We start from the raw sequence: 20,192 nt of genomic DNA on the forward strand, positions 1-20,192 counted from the left end.
AACCGTCTTTGGCGTCGCCAGTTGAGTCAATGTAAGCTTTCCTGCGAAACTAGTTCTGCAAGTTTCGCAGGAGAGCTTCTGTAAAGTTTGGAAGGTAGGAGGCGAGGTACTGGCAGAAGTAAAGCTGTGAGGACGGGGCGTGAGTCGTGCTTGGGTAGCTCAGTTGGTAGAGCACTTGACCGAGAAGGGCAAAGGTTGCGAGTTCGAGTCTCAGTCCGGCACACAGTTTTAATCTGCCAGGAAGTTTTATATCAGCGCACACTCCGCTGCAGAGTGGAAATTTCATTCTCGAAGGTATACATTATTCTGCACATTGTCTCAGATTTTTCTTCGGATTGGTACGAAGGTTGGAGTTTCATGTTTCGTCCAGTAGAGATTTAGAAACCAAGCCTAGGCATATACTAATACTGACGTGAAACGACTGCGACAGTGAATAAAATCTTGTCGTCAGGAGGAAAACCTCTGATTGCCGGACTGTTTTTTTTTTCTCTTTTCTTTATTGTTATTTCAGTTCCCCTCAGTGGGAGGCGGGATGGCAACATTTAAAAAACCGCTGTTCAGCCAAAGGCTACAAAAACTGTATTTACAAATGGTTAAAACATACAATAGAAGATGATTTTGTAAAAAATACATAGGTGAACGATAGTGACGATTTTTACATAAAAGCAAGTAGCAATATACGAGGATTTGTAAAACGATGAAAATATTGACGATTTTTAAAACTCGTTCGATGATTTTATATTACGGTTAAAATACAGTCACTCTTGAATGAGAATGATTTCGTGGTATAAGAGTGATGCGAGGTGACACACAAAAAATTATTATGATTAAGGTGCTACGACGAGTATGGCTACGAAGCCCTGTCGAACCGCAGGTAACGACTACAAGTCAGTAAGGTGGATAAAGAGAGAAGGAGAAAATTGGAGGATGGTTTGAGGAGGAGCGTTGTGATTAGGGTTGGAAAGAAGGGTTTATCTCGGGACGGAATTCATCGTTGTGGAGTAGCAGTTGGTTAAAATTCCGGCGGGAGATGATGGATAAGGCATGGATATGCATGGAGGATAGAATATGGACGTAGTGGCGCAGCAGGGTACCTAGATTGGCGATTAGTGGATGGGAAATTGGATGCTCGGACTAGGTTTCGTGATTTGTGTATCGGATTCGAAGACGTTCTAGGAAGAGAAGAAGATGTGGAAAATGGATGAGTTGGCAGAGGATGCGAGTTGGCGAAGGTAGGCGGATGAGGAAGGTGAGGCGGAGCGTATGTCTTTCAAGAGACTTATACAATTTAGGGGAGTCAGACGTGCAGGCAACGTTAGAATGGGGAAGGGGGAGGGGGGGGGGGCGGGGGATGAGTAATTTTGGTTTATAGGTGAGGATAACGGCAAAAGGATGTAGACCCCATGCACGACTTGTTAGTAATTTTAGTAGTTTTAGTCGGTTTCGGGCTTTGTGTAGGATGGTAAGGAGATGTGAGTTCCATGCCAGTTTTATGTCGAGAATTTGTCCTAAATATTTTTCTTATTAGTCAGAGGTACCAAAAGGGACTGGCACGGTTTTCCCCTTATGTAGCCACAACTGCGGTCTCTGGCACCAGTCAGACGGGCCGAAACGAAGCGTGCGCGGAAGCTGATTGGGAAGCTCACAGCAGCTCCGGTAAGCCGCGGGACCGAGGCCTACGAGAAAGACAGACCGCGGCGCGTACGTCACGAAGGTAGGCCTAGAGCTCGTTCGCTCGCTCAACTCAACAGACAAACTGCGTTTCTGCACCTGTTAACTCGTAACTAGGATTGCGTACATACAAACGAGAATTGAATCTTCTACTGGAATCCGCTGTTATGGAGTCTTACTGTTATTAATCCTACAATGATCGGAAGTCCACAGGCCTACTAATAATTTGTTACGACTGTACTGGGGTACAATGAAATTAAAATCAAGCCAAAAGGGTTATCAGCTGCATAAAGCAGCCCTTCTTGTATGAAAGGAGAACTACTAAGCAGAAGAGACTAAATGCTATTAATATGCCGTTATATCATTTATATCGAGAATTGACCTTAAATTGAATTTTGTTGCAGTATTGTTAATCAGTTAGTCTACATAATACCAGATTCCAGTACAAGATGCAATTCTCGTTAGTGTGTACACACCCAGCTGCGATTCAACAGGTTTGGGAACCCATTTTGTCCTCTGATCTGAGCGTGCAAGCGAGCTCAGGCCTACCTTCGTGACGTCCTGTCTTTCTCGTGGGCTTCGCGCGGTGCGAGGAGTCGGTGCCACATCCGAAACTGCCGCTCCCGCCCCGCTACAAGTGTCGAGCATTCATCATTGCTTCCTGCGGACGGGCTTTGGATGTCGAAAAGAATCAACACGAATGCTTCACGCTTTTAGCGGGCGGGAGCAGCAGTTTCAAACGTGCGCCACCTCACGTCACTCGGTTCCGCAGCTGGTCGGAGCTGTAGTGAGCTGCCCCATCAGCTTGCGCGCACGCGTCGTTCCGACCCTCTCTCATTAGTGCCAGTAGCCACAATCGTGTCTATATAAGGGAGAAACCGTGCCAGCCCAGCCAGTGGTTTCACTCCTGACGACGATGGCAGGGATGGCCATCGAAAGCTCGAGAATTTTATTCGAATTGACGCGGCTTGGAAACTGAGAAGATTTTGTCCAGACGTGCTGCCACGAAAGACTCCGAGGCCTGTGACGTTGTTAAATGAAACATTCCAGCATTCAAGTGATTCAGGAAAATAGTTTCTACAGACAGCACTGCACACTGTTAACTGCTCGTGCAGCTTAACGCGCCGCTGACTACCTTGTGTGGCACGGCAGCGTTTCAGACCAGAATCAAAACCTAGTGGCTGATTTAACGGTCGCTGGCCTGTTAAATCGGCTACGCTGTGAGTGGTTCTTAAGCGCTTTCCCACGCTCATGTTAAATGTTGCACTGGAATGTTGAAATACATTGCCAGAAAAAAAGAATTATTACACCTGGACAGACGAAGTAGATTTTGGTCCGATGACGGCATATGACACTTGGAGAATAGCGGATATGCTAATAAGGGCTTCAACTTCGTCCACTAGCAGACAGCGTAGTGACACAGCTATCGGAGCACCATCTGTGTCCACCCTTTAATAGGGAATCCTCACAACCAGAAGCCTCACTATGTTGCAAACGTGCGAAACAAGCAGGCAAGCATGCCGCGGAGACGCACTCGTGCTACCCACAGCCAACTGAGCGAGTCGGAAACATCCCAAATTGTAGCGTTATCAGTGTGGTGGAGGTGGTGGTGTGTGTGTGTGTGTGTGTGGGGGGGGGGGGGGGCAGTTCGGGAATTGCCACACAAGTGGGACATGCTGCATCAGTGTTATACAATATGCAATGATGCTAGTACCAGTGGTTGCATGTACACTGGCACACACGTAAACGAGGTTCTGGATGACCATGCAACACAGACGCTCACCAGGATTGTAGCACAGCTACCACAGCGCAGGTAATAGGGCTTGTGAGCCCGGAAGTGTCAATACGAACTGTTGCGAGCCGGTTGCTAGCAGCGGGACTACAGGCACGCTCATCTCTAGCCCGTCTTCCACTTTCGCCTTAGCATCGACGTGAATGGCTCGACTGGTGCCGTCAGAGGATCACTTCAAAGATGGCGCGCCGTAGTCTTCAGCGATGAAAGTATATTCTGCAAAGACCCCAGTGATGGTCGTTTGCGCCTACGACGTAGACCTGGTGAGTGCTGTCTCGTACAGTGCATTAGCCCAAGACACACTGACCCCTCCCAAGACCATATGGTCTGGGGTGCGAAAATCCAGAACTTTATTTTACCTTTGGTTTTTCTGCAAGGGACGCTAGCCAGTGCTCTGTACCTGCAGTATGCTGTTAGACGCGTTCTTTTGCTATTTTCACAACAAGAAGGCGATGTATTGTTCTAACAAGATAATGTACGTCCACACACTGCCTGTGAAACTCAACGTGCTCTGCAGCTTCCCTGACCAGGACGACCTCCAGACATGTCTCCAATCGGGCACGTGTGGGATATGACGGGACGAGAAGTGACTCGTGCAGCTTGTCAACCAACAACTCTTACAGAACTACGTAAATAGGTCGAGCAAACGTGACATAACGTATACCAGGATAGTATTCGCCATCTGAATGATCATCTGGACGCCGGCCAGCGCCTACATTAACACCCGTGGAGGCTACACCACGTTCAAATATTGGTGTTTCAACATGCGTCGATACCTGGTACCTCAGAACCGCTTGTGCTAGTGATCTGTAAATGTAATCATTTCATCTACTCCATATGCACTGTTGTAAAAATAAATCTTGAATGAACTGCAGTCCTCGAAAAGGGCATACTAATTTTTTTCCAGCAGTGTATTATATCACGTTGATAATAACAAGTGGCGCCAATAGGTACGAAGCGGACTGCACTGTCGCACATATAAGGCTCAGTAAAAATACTGAATAATGGATGAGTGTATCAGGTGGTGGAGCAGATCTGCGCTGAGTGGTCAAAAGTCACCGGAAGGCGCTAAAACACTCGTCGGTCGTAGGCTGATGAAAATTATGTAGCAGATTTGTCTCCGTACAGTAGTAGTAGGAACGGCTTCCTGAGGCCCCTATGGCTCTGCTGAAACGGAGTGAAGTCTGTTCGTCAGACACTTGTGGTGGTCCAGAGTCGCTGTTTATGCAATTAGAAAGAGTGTCTCAGAGATACTAAACACCTATCCTGGACACTATTTCTACAGAAACCAGTATTTTTGTGTAAATTTGCGCTGATTATCGTATCACGCTCAAACTTGGTTAATTGACAACGTGCTGCCGTGTTCAGTACGCTCCTCTTCTTAACAGACTGCCCAGGTATGTCTACACTCACATTGTTAGTAAGGTATGTCCTTCCCATGACATGGCCCTTAGTTTTTTCTAATCTTTCTTGCACTCACTTTAAAATCTCCACAGAAGAGGTAAATTTGTGGACAAGCGCACCCAGAGAAGCGAACCTGATTATCAGGTGACACTGGAGGCATATTGTATCGGCAGCGTCATAGCGTAAAACTTATTCTGGTAATTCACATTACTATCAGTCATTTAAGGAAAGTCACTGACTAGAGACTAACTAACCGTCCTATTAAATACCTACCGAACCGATTTGAGAGTCGTAGAATCTTTGGATGAGTTGGATGCACGTGGACTTCCCACAGCCGGAACTTCCGACAAGCGCCACCGTCTGGCCAGCTTTGATCTTCAGGTTGAGGCCTTGAAGGACCTGCAAGCAGGAACAAACTGCAACAGAATACTGAACAGCGTAAACGATAAATAATTGACTTCTGTATTATTTTTTTCCAGTATAAAGCACTGCAGAATTTACAAAGGAGTTTCACTAGTTAATTCTTGATTTTTCTTCTCTGGAGTTGTTACGGGTATAAAACATTTTGAAAAATGTCATCGACACCTTAGTCTGTTGAAATTATTTGTTCGAAAAACACCCTACTACATTTTCAAATGGTATACAGTTTAGTTTAAATTTGTGTCAATACATCCGACGCTTGTAAAGGTGATCTTGGAGGTACGGTCAGTATTCCATAGATAAAACAGGAACGGTCTTTCGAAGCAAAGAAGTCTATTGAACAAGAGCTGCAAAGTACATACCTTAAGAGCTATCAGCACTTCTTCGATACTGTGAAACAAATGACTTCTGCTGCAAGATCTTTACTTTCCATATTTTGCGAGGAAGTAGCATGGACCCGAATAAGAAACAGGTATGAAGTAAACATGGACTCTAAAATGCACACTTTAAGAGCTATGAGCACTTGTTCATCAGAACACATGTGTTTCACAGTAACGAAGATGAACGAGTGCTCTTAAGGTATGCATTTTGGAGTCCAGGTTTACAGAACATTTTTTTCTTGTTTTGGTCCACACTGGTAGTTCTCAAAATATGGGAAGCAAAGAACTTGCAGCAGAATAGATTTCTTTCACAGTATGGAAGATGAAAAAACTTTGTAGCTCTTAAGGCATATAATTTTAGAGCCCATATTTACTAGACCATTTTGCTTAGAATGGTCGTTCTTGTCATATCCCTGAATGTTGACCATTCCCGCTGGTACACCGTTTGTATACATGTCAGACAATCTACTGCAGTTGAAAATGGCTAAATGGCCAAAAGTGTGATAGGCGACTATGATGTCTTTGAAAGAGCGCTCTGTTCCTCTTTCCACTGTGATTTGTTTCTCTCAATAATAATAGTTTGAAATTAAGCATAGCATTTATTAGTGACTCTTAAAGTTTTCCGGCAGGTGTTTTATTGCATATGTGGCAGCAGCGCAAATACAGAGCTTCTACTATTCATTGCTTACAACAGAATGTTTAAAATTGGACATATACAAAAGGAAGTTATTATATTCACTGCCTTACGTATCAGACAGGAAAGTATTAGAAAGAGGGTAAAGGACAGTCCCACAACCCGGTGCGGCAAAGAAAGGAGTTCCAAATGGGGATTTGACGAATGTTTCTCGGAAATGAGTTCATTATCTTTTTCAGACACTACATTTACCAGTGGACTTGACAGTGAGGCTATGCGACGATGACAACGTAAGTGAAGAGAGAAGTCGTGTAGATGGATTATTATTTGCCTTACCTTGACACCTCGACGTGACGGATATTCAAAGTGGACGTCGTTGAAGGCGATGTCCCCTCGGGCGTAGTGTGGCCTTTCTCCTTCGTCAGACAGACTGTCGATGGGCGACTCGCGGTCTATGACGGCAAATATCTTGGCGGCGGCGCCTCTAGCGGTGGAGAAGGCCTCAAAGTGACGAGTCGCCGCAGAGAACACCCACGACGTGTCCATCACCGAATAGAAAATCTGCAAGGAACAATAAAAACCAATCCGATATCCTAATACGTTTTTTGCCCAGCTCCTCAAATCCCCGAATCAATCCTTAATTCGATCAATGTAATATAAGAAGTGAAGTGAGAGATAGCATGTTTGAAAACTGACCCCTCCAGTGCTGGTTCTCTAAATGTATTCCATAGAATACCGCGAGAACAACGTCTTCTTGCTTCCAAATATTCCGTTTAATCGATATTAGCCTCTCTGTTACGATTTCGTATGTGCTGTACCGACGTATTAAGCTACTACGGCACTTCTGTGAATTCCTTACGTGTCTCATCTCAAAGCTGCTTTTTTGTCAAAAGACTTGGAACAAGTCGCGTACTGAATTTGCTTGCTGATACTGCGGAATTTCGTCATTTTTTAATCTTATCGCCGTACTTAATTTGCATCTCTCTGTAACACCACATGTTAAACGCTTCATTTCTCTTTTCTTCATGTTTTCAGCATTCCAGAAATTTTATGCTACGGATAAGCATCCTCAGAAACTGAAACCTCAAACTTTTGCCAGTGTTTAATACAAGTAGACCTCTTTAGGCTTACTTGCCTGTGATGGTCTGCTTCCTCCTTCATATGTTATTTTCTTTCCTGGTAAACAGCAGGAAGGAAGGAAGCAAGATTAGACATTGACGTTCTGTCAACAGCGGAGTCATTAGCGACGGAGCACATGTTCGAATTACAAAACGATGGGGAAGGAAATCGGCCGTGTCCTCAGCAAAGGGGAATCATGCCAGAATTTGCCTGAGTGATTTAGGAAAATCACGAAAAACCGTAATCTGGATGACTGGGCGCGGATTTGAGCCGTCGTCATCCCGAATGCGACTCGGTGAGCTTGTAATCAAATAGTATCAATTTTTTCTCTTTTTTATAGTCGATATTTTCCACTGATCCTCAATTAAAGACAGCTGTCTTTCATTATGCCAGGTTACAGTACTGCCTTAATTGTTTTGTAATTCATTAGTACCATGCACCGACAGTACTTTCATGAGGATAGGAGCGTCGTCCTCGAGAAGTATGAGAGTGCTGTTTATACTATTTGATAAATCGCTTAGGTAAATTGTGAATGTTACTCAACATTTAAAGCATTCCTGGAACTCACCAGACAGTTTTTGTTACATATTCTTTTTTTTTTATTGATTTATTTAACCTGGCAAGATTAGGGCCATCAGGCCCTCTCTTACATCTAACCAGGCATTCTACTTATTAAACATTCATATGTTTTAGTAGGCATGTTAAACTACATCTAGTACAAAAAGTGAAATAAACAATTTGAAAGGTACACCTGGAAAAATACATATATATAGAGTTTATATTCTTAGATCACAAGTACTGTTATAATTAGACATTATTGAAGAGACAGATTTTAGATAGGAGTGCTGGCAGCAGGGAGTATGAGGGAGACTCATGGTGACGGGAGGAGAAGAATAGAGACACATGATGAAACATAATTAAGGAAATACAAAGGAAAAGAAGATTGCGTGGCTAATAGAGATAGATGAAGAGGAAGGCATCTCAGGAGCAAGATAGGAGACGCTAGCTTTGCTATTTGACGGATGAGAGGATTGGCCTTGTACATCAGTTTTGTGGAGAACTTTATCAGGATGATAGTAGGAAATGCTTCAGCTTCTTCTTAAAAGCAGCAGGAGATTGAATTTTGCGCAAGGTAAGGGGCAGTTTGTTCCAGAGGCGGACAGCGGCAACTGAGAAGGAGTTTCCAAAAGTTTTTGTTTTGTAAGTGGGCACAGTTAGGATACAAAATAAGAGTGACCTCGTGTTTCGATTATGATGACATGACAGGTTTTTAATCTCTGAAGCAAGGTACTGGGGTGCTTGCGCGACGAGGAGTCGGTGGAGTAGACATAGAGTGTGGTAGTCACGCAATTTGTCCGGCCGCAGCCACCCTAGCTCGGAGTATGAAGCACTAACATGATCATATCGGCGAATGTTGCAGGTGTAACGCACACAGGCATTCATGGTTAGCTCTAGCCGTCTTTTGTTTTCACTACTCGTGCCTTGTTGAATCACATCACAATAGTGGAGGTTCTGTAGAACGAGTGCTTGCACGAGCTGGCGTTTCAAGTCCTGTGGAAATATGTTCCGAAACTTTTTGAGAGCATAGAGACAAGCAGACGTCTTTCGGCACACTGCGACTGTATTCTCCGCCCAGTTGAGATGCTCATCCAAAGTTACACCCAAGTTCTTCACTGTTTTCTGATATGGTATTGGAGTACCGTCGAGCAGAATAGGAGGTAGCCGTTCGCGGAAATCTGAATTTATTAATTTCTGGTGGGCTATTAAGATTACTTGCGTCTTTTTTGCATTTAGTTTAAGACCCAGGTTTTTCGCCCATGTCACTACTGAAGACAGATCATCATTCATCTGAGCGATTGCAGTGTTTACATCTTCAGGTCTGACGCTTAGGTAGAGCTGGAGGTCGTCGGCATAGAAATGATATTTACAGGAGGACAGAACCGACGAAATATCGTTGACGTATAAAGAAAACAAAAGTGGTCCTAAGACTGATCCTTGGGGCACTCCCGAGGAAACATGTTTCCAGGAAGATTTTTCATTTACGCAGACAACACATTGCTGTCTGTCTTTTAAGTAGCTTTCAAACCATCTCATTGCACTATCAGAGAAATTAAGCTGTTGCATTTTTCTGAGCAATATGTCAAAGCTAACAGTGTCAATAGCTTTGCTGAAGTCCAGTAGCGTCAAAATTGTTGCCTTTCGATTGTCGATGGCATATTTTAGGTCATCAGTTACTTTAATTAGAGCAGTGTTTGTGCTGTGATGTTTACGGAAACCGGATTGAAATTTGTCATATAGGCTGAATTCATGCAAGTGTTCAGTGATTTGGTCATGAACAATATGTTCAAGTACTTTGGAAACAGCAGGCAGTATGCTAATTGGTCGGTAATCACTAGGCAGTTGTGGGTTTTCGATCTTAGGGATGGGTCGAATTAGGCTTCTTTTCCATGCAGTGGAATATATTCCGTTCACGAGGGAAAAATTAAATATGTCAGTTAAGACAGGTACTAAGATATCGGCAACATTCTTAATCATGGTTATACCGATACTGTCGTTGCCTATTGCATCAGAAGAGATTCTCATAATTGCTTTTCTTGCCGTATTTGTTGTTACATGTTTTAGATGGAAGGTATCGTTGTTAGTTATCCTGTTTGGGGATTCTTGTGGACGGTAATTATCAGCAGTGCTGGTATTCAGAGGTGCAGAGAAGAATTCATTTAATTCGTTAGCTGACACATGAAAAGTACACTCCTGGAAACTGAAATAAGAACACCGTGAATTCATTGTCCCAGGAAGAGGAAACTTTATTGACACATTCCTGGGGTCAGATACATCACATGATCACACTGACAGAACCACAGGCACATAGACACAGGCAACAGAGCATGCACAATGTCGGCACTAGTACAGTGTATATCCACCTTTCGCAGCAATGCAGGCCGCTATTCTCCCATAGAGACGATCGTAGAGATGCTGGATGTAGTCCTGTGGAACGGCTTGCCATGCCATTTCCACCTGGCGCCTCAGTTGGACCAGCGTTCGTGCTGGACGTGCAGACCGCGTGAGACGACGCTTCATCCAGTCCCAAACATGCTCAATGGGGGACAGATCCGGAGATCTTGCTGGCCAGGGTAGTTGACTTACACCTTCTAGAGCACGTTGGGTGGCACGGGATACATGCGGACGTGCATTGTCCTGTTGGAACAGCAAGTTCCCTTGCCGGTCTAGGAATGGTAGAACGATGGGTTCGATGACGGTTTGGATGTACCGTGCACTATTCAGTGTACCCTCGACGGTCACCAGTGGTGTACGGCCAGTGTAGGAGATCGCTCCTCACACCATGATGCCGGGTGTTGACCCTGTGTGCCTCGGTCGTATGCAGTCCTGATTGTGGCGCTCACCTGCACGGCGCCAAACACGCATACGACCATCATTGGCACCAAGGCAGAAGCGACTCTCATCGCTGAAGACGACACGTCTCCATTCGTCCCTCCATTCACGCCTGTCGCGACACCACTGGAGGCGGGCTGTACGATGTTGGGGCGTGAGCGGAAGACGGCCTAACGGTGTGCGGGACCGTAGCCCAGCTTCATGGAGACGGTTGCGAATGGTCCTCGCCGATACCCCAGGAGCAACAGTGTCCCTAATTTGCTGGGAAGTGGCGGTGCGGTCCCCTACGGCACTGCGTAGGATCCTACGGTCTTGGCGTGCATCCGTGCGTCGCTGTGGTCCGGTCCCAGGTCGACGGGCACGTGCACCTTCCGCCGACCACTGGCGACAACATCGATATACTGTGGAGACCTCACGCCCCACGTGTTGAGCAATTCGGCGGTACGTCCACCCGGCCTCCCGCATGCCCACTATACGCCCTCGCTCAAAGTCCGTCAACTGCACATACGGTTCACGTCCACGCTGTCGCGGCATGCTACCAGTGTTAAAGACTGCGATGGAGCTCCGTATGCCACGGCAAACTGGCTGACACTGACGGCGGCGGTGCACAAATGCTGCGCAGCTAGCGCCATTCGACGGCCAACACCGCGGGTCCTGGTGTGTCCGCTATGCCGTGCGTGTGATCATTGCTTGTACAGCCCTCTCGCAGTGTCTGGAGCAAGTATGGTGGGTCTGACACATCGGTGTCAATGTGTTCTTTTTTCCATTTCCAGGAGTGTAGTTTCCGATTTTGCCTTTCCGACCCCCAAGCTACGGAGATTCTTCCATAGAGTCGTGGGCGTCAGATCGCTGCATACAAGGGAGCGAGCGTGCCTGATTTTAGCATTGCGAATGCATTGTTTCACTCTGTTCCGTAGCTTTCTTTATTCTTCGAAACGCTCGGGTTTCGGATCTGCCCTGAAACGTCTGTTTGCAGCATCCCTATTAGTCATCATTTGACGTAATTCAGCTGTCAGCCATTGAGCAGGAGATTTTCTTACACGGATTGTGCGCACAGGTGCATGTTTGTCATAGAGGGCAGTGAGTTTATCACCAAGTTCATTAATTTTGCCGTCGATTGTGGGTTTTCTGATTATTTGATGCCATGAGATTTCTGAGAAATCGGCTGTTAGAGCGTCAAGGTCAATACGTTTCATGTTCCTACAAGTTATGTAACGCGATTTGATCCTTGGGGGCTGCACAGAGTAGGCCAGGAATATTACATCATGTGCTGAGAGGCCAGGGGCCGATGTTTGACCAACATCTCTTACTTTGTCAGTCTGTTTCGTTGCGATTACGTCTAAAGAGTATGACTGTGCGCCGTATGGTGTGTTGGTTGTAATGGAAGAATGTTCATGCTATTGCAGCTAAAGTCTTCTTAGGTTTATTGCGGAGGGAGTGTCTCTTAGCAGGTCTATGTTCAAGTCACCCATTACGATGACATGTTCGTATTGACACTGAAGTGAATGTAATTCCGACTGGAAGGAACTCATTGAGCTGCCGGCCGGTGTGGCCGTGCGGTTAAAGGCGCTTCAGTCTGGAACCGTGCGACTGCTACGGTCGCAGGTTCGAATCCTGCCTCGGGCATGGATGTGTGTGATGTCCTTAGGTTAGTTAGGTTTAAGTAGTTCTAAGTTCTAGGGGACTGATGACCACAGATGTTAAGTCCCATAGTGCTCAGAGCCATTTGAACCAGCCAACTCATTGAGCTTATTTTTGGCGGCTTGTACACGACGCCAGTCAAGAATTTCCGACTTTGTATATTTATTTCAATGAACATGAATTCAGCCGCTTTTTCTTCAGCAGGATGTGACGTACATAAGACTTTCGCTTTGAGATCTGTTCGTATATACGCGCCGACCCCGCCACCTCGCTTTTTTGATCTGTCTGCCCTAAGAAATGTGTACCCTGGGAGATGAAAAGATGCAGAGGATATGTGTGGTTTCAACCACGTTTCGGATAAGAGGATTACGTGGTAGTTTAGTTGGTTGAAGAGGAGGCTAAGTTCTTCGTAATGTGCAGGTAAAGAATGGATGTTGCAGTGAGCTGCTAAAAGCTCTGACGCGTTCCGCTGAGCAGCCTGGAGTAGGGTGGCAGACTGGTTTGTCCCTTTGTTAGGCACTACCTGCCGCGAGGGGCACTGGCCGCTGCTTCCGCCAAGTGACGTAACACAGGGGTGTCCCAGATTTTGCGCGCCCTGTTTGTGACACCGCGAGTGCCGAAAGAAGGGCGACTGCTAGAGATTTCCTGAGGTTGCAGGAGTATAGAAAATGGATTAGTGGTATTCGGTGCAAGGAGAATATGACCAAAATAGTGACGGCTGTGTGTCACTGTGTATCCTCTGTCGTAAGAGGAGAAATGTAATTAGCGTATTTGAAACAGCTTAGGGTGGAAATAAGGGAAAAGGGAGTGATTTAAGAGGCCGATGCTGCCAGCAGAGAGAAGTAAGCTTAATAATTAATAGATTATTTCAGGAAGCTAGAATTAAATTGAAAATTGCTAAAGTGATACTGGTAGTGATTATCGTAGGAAGCTACAATTAGATTAAAATTTGCTAAAGTGATACTGATAGTGATTTTTGTTATGAACAATTTAAACCGAAGAGATGGGTGATTAATGAACTAAAGGAGACTAATAATTGCAATAGAACTATTTCAGAACGGAAGAGAATAAACTGAGAAAATGAAAAAAGTATTAGCAGTAACTAAAATTAAGTAATGGTTAGAGCTACAGACACAAAAAAAGTGAAAAGTTAATACAGTTACAAAAACAATTAGTTGAAGGTACAAATATGGGTATAATTAAAAAATTAATAAAATTACAAGACTATATCTGAGTATAGGGCTGTTACAATTTGCAAATGGTGTTAAGTTTGCACTTTTGGCTCGAGTAGCTTCACTTAATACTGTTCAGTTCTGTCATGTTTGTGACTGTCTTCTTTCCAGCTGCTGTCTTAATGATTACTCTGCCATCCTGAGTCCACACATTCTGAAGACCGAAATGGGATATGGCACTGTTTAAAATCTTTAGCCGTTCGTATGTCAGATCTTCCCTTATTGTAAGCCCTGTCCTTGCTAACTTCTTCTTCTGGGTAAAGATCTCTGCCCTTTTTCGGTACGAGACAAATTTAATTATTATTGGACGAGGTTTGGTGGCACCTGGTAGTTTTCGTCCCACCCGATGGCTCCTGTCAATGTCTGCCTTGGTCACTTCAACGCCTAATTTTTCACGCGCAACCTGTATAAGCAGGTTGTCCGTGTCTTCTTCCTTATTTTCTACTACTCCGAACAGTCGTAGACTATTTCGCCTTTGGTACTGTTCTAGTTCGTCAGTTGCGGCAGACAGTTTCACTTCCAACTCTCGTGCCTTTTTCTCGTATTCAGACACAGACTTTTTTAGTGCTGTAATTTCGGCAGTATTGGCCTCAACAGTTTCACGCATTTTGGCCAATACTGCTGCCGTTACAGTATTTGATATAGTGCCTGCTATCAGATCGAGATTGTTTTTATCGCGAAGCGCAGCGTTTACTTCAGAGTGGACCAGCTCCGCTATACCGGGAGCCGCGGCCGCACCTTCCGCCAAGAGCGGGCCCGCCGCACCTGCTGCTTCCCCGCTGCTGGACGCGCTGCTGTTGACTCTTCTGTTTACCATTTTCTCGAAGATATTGGCGGAGCACAGAAAAAAAATAGCACTACTGCACAGAACACTGTTGTTTACACGATTTCCACTTGTACTAGACAACACCACCTGCGAGAACACCTTCGAATTCAACTAAATTTCGCGAGCCGAACTTAACACGTGTTACACTGTAGCCCCCATGACATATTCGTCACATAGTAAAATTTAATGTGATTTATTACTCAAGTATTTTTGGCATCATTCTCATAAACGCGATGTAATAACGTGTTATCGTATCAGGCTGATATTTAAATTAAGTAATAGGCTACTGATATTATAAGGAGTCTAACAATCAGACAAGAATTAAACTAAAAAGCATAAATGAACAGCCGGCCGGAGTGGCCGTGCGGTTCTAGGGCTACAAACCGCGTGACCGCTACGGTCGCAGGTTCGCATCCTGCCTCGGGCATGGTTTTGTGTGATGTCCTTAGGTTAGTTAGGTTTAAGTAGTTCTAAGTTCTAGGGGACTGATGACCACAGCAGTTACGTCCCATAGTGCTCAGAGCCATTTGAACCATAAATGAACAGATTAAATCGTACAAAGCATGTCACAAGAACAAATGAACATAGCAGGTCTAAAATAATAATGAATACCAGGAGGGAAAAGATCAACGACTGTACTAAGAAAGAAGCGATAAAAACAAATAGAAACGAACTGCAGACAAGGCACAGAACAGGAGGACGTAACAGACAAATGCCTAACTCCGGAAGAAAGAAGAGGAAGAAGAAAAAGAAGTTAACGGATACGAACACAAAAAAGAACTTCATTTCATATTGGTGTCACGTAGAGAAAATCTCAGTTGCCATAATACCTTCAATAGCCTGCTTGTCCCATTTGCGTCTATCATTATCACTATAGCGAATATTTACTCGCGTTGTCACAATTTTGGCTCTCACGCCCCTCATTCTTCACACAGAATAGAAACATGTATGCAGTTATACAGACTCGATGGATGGGCGAAACATGAGTGACTTCCATGTTAATCGTATCCATTCTCTTGTGTGGATAAACGATTTGTCAAATTATTTTATGATGTTGCACGCTGTGCCTCATACTTACAGCAATCATAGTGCCAGCGTCGTAAGTTCTTTGATTCTCAGGATAGTCTTGTTCTCTGATGATGAGCTCCACGCCATACCAGAAAGCCAGAGCGTACCCGCCGAACATTGAGATCCACGAGATTGCGTCGTTTATTCCGTTTACGATGTGCTTTCTCTTGCTGATATTAACGGCATTTTGCAGTTTTTCGCTGTACCTGGAACAACACATTTGGTATTCCTCAGTTCAAAATTTTTCGGACTGTAATAAATGACACAAGGCACGACATTATCAATTTCCGTTGCTGATTTATTTAATGTTTTTTGAACACACACAAACAAGAATAAAAGCTCTATTATTTCAGGTATTACTGCAAATGTATCAAGCTGACGGACAGCTCTTTTATTTTCGTTTCTGAGACGTAAGCTTCTTTCTTGTTATCTACTTGGTACACACAGTTCCTCCTCCGTACTCTAATCACGGAGTTTGTATGAGTAAATACTCACTTCCTGTTTTAGGCAACTTACCGTCTAAAATGAGAAGCAAAGGAGGAGAGGGAGAATATTCTGTAGGTCGATAGGATAATTATAAAATTCAGTTAGGCTCAACATCAGGTATTATCACAAATCATAGTTATGATAAATAAACAAACAGATTACTGTCTTTCAGAAGGAATATGTACATGTCACTGGTCTACTAAAGGTTTTTTACTTTGTGAAGTGTAACTCGAAGAATACATATTTCAACATTTTAAAAACTTTTTATGGAGAACTGTAAAAAGGGTGTGTATGTTCAAGGGCCTCATTAAGGGGCTCCAGAACGCCCTATACTTGCAATGTTAAAATAACGCTTATAAATTACATCTTTCCTCACAAAGTATTTGAGGTAGGAAGTTGAACTTTTTACAGATTATTTATTGGAATATGGGCTACAACTTGACACAGGAATTTTACAAAATTTTAGTTCAGTTATTAAAGATGATTTTTTTTCAATTATAATGAAAATTCACAACATTTTTTTGCAATTATTTATTTATATATTCAAAAATATACAGTTTTTTGGAAAAAGGCTGTGTTAAATTATGCAGAAGGTACTGTGTAACATTTACTGAAAGTTTGAAACAAATATGTTTGGAAGATCGTTAGAAAACATGTAATTAGTATGAGAAAATAAAAGTTTTGGGAATCGAGCGACAAAGATTGGATTAACTTTTTAGTGCATTCCAGGTCCATAGGATGGATTATCTTCATCCTCTGCAAACTCCTCCTCCAGCTTCCTCTTGTTCCTCCTCCTGTTTACTCTTGCTTGTATTTCTAGACTCTTTACAGCCCTGTCTGCAGCCCAAAGGCGTTCCTTGTCTAAAGCAAGCATCGCTCGTACCATCTAAGAACCTATCTTCATTCCCATATTTCTAAATACCTTTGGCTTTCCAACATTTATCCTTTTCTTAAAAGCCTTCAGAGGATTTCTAATAACTTTACTTTTACTCATTATTATACTTCAACAAAACAGAGACTCAAGAAACAGAATTAATTACGAATATTTTCGAGATAACGACAGAGTAAATAGACATGAAACAATCGACAATCACACCAGCGATATATATTGAACCATCACAGGTTAGCCACAACACATACTTTATCTCACATCACTAAAATGTACCTGATGAACACGGACGTTAATAATAACACCATTTGACAGCAGTTTAACAGCGCCACAGTGGGTCACGCCCATGTAGAACACATTTAAAAAAAATTTAAAAATAGTTGTAGTCTTCGGAATTGAATAAATTATATATCTATTAACAGGTAATAGTCTGCAGATTCAGAAAACGCAAAAAAGTAAAAATTGAACTTTTCATGATTTTGAGCCTTTCCGGAGCCCCTTAAGAGTATTTGTAAGGAGAAACTAGAAAACATTGAAATGGTGCCTCAAACTGCTAAAGAAAATTTCGAAAAATCTGTAAATGATCTGAAAGAAAATAGAAGTAATGGTATTGTTAACATCCGAAGTGAAATGCTTCAGGTATTAGACTCAAAAACAAGTCAGTGATATGTATAAAACTGGTAATACCCATAAAAACCTTAAGAAAAGTGACATGATAATGGTCCAAAGAAGAACACAGTGGTTACTAATGATGATCACAGGACTCTGAGCCCTCTAACTCATATTTCAAAAATATTAACAAGAATGATATACAGACGCATTAAGAACTAAATTGAAGCTAATTCAGCTGTAGATCAGTTTGCCTTAAAGAACCTTGCAAAGAACAAGCTGCCATAGTAAAGGCAATAAATGCACAAGAAGAAGCTAGAATTCTAAAAAGGTTTAAACAAGGATGCAGTCTGTCCCTATCCCTATTCAACACGTACATTCAGTGTGGAGTACATGAAAGCAAAGAATATTGTACAGGTACCACAATAAATGAGAAAAAAGAATGAATATAGATGCTTAGGTTTGCGGATGACATAGCTGTGATTGCTTCACATGAAATAAATCTCTAAAGAATCTTAACAGGTATGTGTTTAGTGTTAAGGGTTAAGTACAAAATGCAAATTAACCCATGAAAGACAGAAATACTCGTGAACTACAAGTATTCAGAAGAAATAAAAGTTAATGTTAGAGGAAATAAAATAGAACGAACAAATTCATACAAATATTTAGTAAGTAAGATAATTGTAAACGGAAGAAACAAGGAAGGTATATAACAAATAATTGGAGAGGAAACAGCAGTGGTCACGAATTAAAGAAAAGTGCTCTGTTCACGCAACATAAACAAAGATGGTTAACAGCTGAATTTGGAGCCTATTTTATGGATGCGAAACATGGGCTATAGGGAAAAATGAAATCTCTTGCAGCGATGGGCTCCTGTTAAAGATGTAGTGGACAGTAAAACCACCAACCATGGAGTCCAGCAAAGACTTTGTGAAGAGTGGTAATTAAGGAAAACAATAGAGCGAAGACAGCAGGAATGGACTGGCCACCTAATATGAAGGAACCAGTTCCTTGTAAATGTCCTATAAGGAAAATTTCAAGGAAAGGTAACCCGAGAATGACGGAGACTGGTATTCATATAACGAACTTATTCATTATGCTAGAGACTCCAGTCATGCAGTGATACAGAAATGAGGGAGTCAGCTTATAGTAGATGTCCAAAGTTACATTGATTGAGTTCGTGCCACTATTCGATTCCAGTATTAGTACATAGTTTCGACAAATAGGAAAAGAAGGAAGATTAGCTTTTAACTTCCAGTCGAGGGTGATGACATTAGAGACGGAGCACAAGCTCGGTTTACGAAAGGAAGGAAAACGGCAGTTACCTTTTCAAAGGAGCCGCCCCGGCATTTGGATGACGTGATTTAGATGGGGACAACAAACACCTAAATATGAATAGTTAGACGAAGACCTGAACAGTCGTCATCCCAATCATCCACAAAAACTCGTATTCTTTGCAGCGAGAAGACTTCAGATGGTGCGAGAAGGTTGAATATTAGTTGCTGCACTGACGTGCAGCAAACCATCATTTTCCTACGTATGTATTTTATGCATACAAGGCCATGTTTATAAGAGATGGAATATTCAGCTGTAGAAACAGTCATGTATAATGACGAAAACGGCCTCTCAAGGCCAGTTTTGCACACTGCCCAAAGTAAATGCCTACACTAGGTACCGTGAACATATCCATTCGTCAGCTCACTGGGAGACGAACTCATGTGGAAAAAGTGGGTAATGCTGACAATACGCGAAAGACATTTTGGAATTTACGAAGGCAGCACAAGTGAGAAAATCACCAACAGCACCTTACAAAGGTTATTGGCCATCGTAGAAATATTATCAGTTCGGCTGAATAGCTTGAACATAGAGATCATCAGCCTCTCCGAGAATATCACAATAACAAATTTCACACGTATACCAGTTCCCTGTACGTTTTGTGACAGTGTTCATTCATTTCAACGACTCTAAAATTATGAAATAATTTTGTTTTCCGATATAACAGTTCCGTGCCACGAGATATTACACTCCTGGAAATTGAAATAAGAACACCGTGAATTCATTGTCCCAGGAAGGGGAAACTTTATTGACACATTCCTGGGGTCAGATACATCACATGATCACACTGACAGAACCACAGGCACATAGACACAGGCAACAGAGCATGCACAATGTCGGCACTAGTACAGTGTATATCCACCTTTCGCAGCAATGCAGGCCGCTATTCTCCCATGGAGACGATCGTAGAGATGCTGGATGTAGTCCTGTGGAACGGCTTGCAATGCCATTTCCACCTGGTGCCTCAGTTGGACCAGCGTTCGTGCTGGACGTGCAGACCGCGTGAGACGACGCTTCATCCAGTCCCAAACATGCTCAATGGGGGACAGATCCGGAGATCTTGCTGGCCAGGGTAGTTGACTTACACCTTCTAGAGCACGTTGGGTGGCACGGGATACATGCGGACGTGCATTGTCCTGTTGGAACAGAAAGTTCCCTTGCCGGTCTAGGAATGGTAGAACGATGGGTTCGATGACGGTTTGGATGTACCGTGCACTATTCAGTGTCCCGTCGACGATCACCAGTGGTGTACGGCCAGTGTAGGAGATCGCTCCCCACACCATGATGCCGGGTGTT

The 20,192-nt window shown here is 43.4% G+C and overlaps 1 protein-coding gene across 1 annotated transcript in view; it reads right to left on the reverse strand.

The window, feature by feature from the left end:
• LOC126252542 (ATP-dependent translocase ABCB1-like) overlaps positions 1-20,192 on the reverse strand; it is a 152,477-nt gene that overhangs the window by 123,233 nt on the left and 9,052 nt on the right. Inside the window, exons 4-6 of the mRNA XM_049953439.1 lie at positions 15,588-15,783; positions 6,638-6,862; positions 5,141-5,266 (exon numbers count right to left, since the gene is read on the reverse strand). Coding sequence (XP_049809396.1) covers positions 5,141-5,266; positions 6,638-6,862; positions 15,588-15,783 — 547 coding nt within the window. The remainder of the gene's footprint in view (positions 1-5,140; positions 5,267-6,637; positions 6,863-15,587; positions 15,784-20,192) is intronic.

Source organism: Schistocerca nitens, chromosome 4 (assembly GCF_023898315.1).
Source record: "Schistocerca nitens isolate TAMUIC-IGC-003100 chromosome 4, iqSchNite1.1, whole genome shotgun sequence".
Classification (NCBI taxonomy): Eukaryota; Metazoa; Arthropoda; class Insecta; order Orthoptera; family Acrididae; genus Schistocerca; species Schistocerca nitens.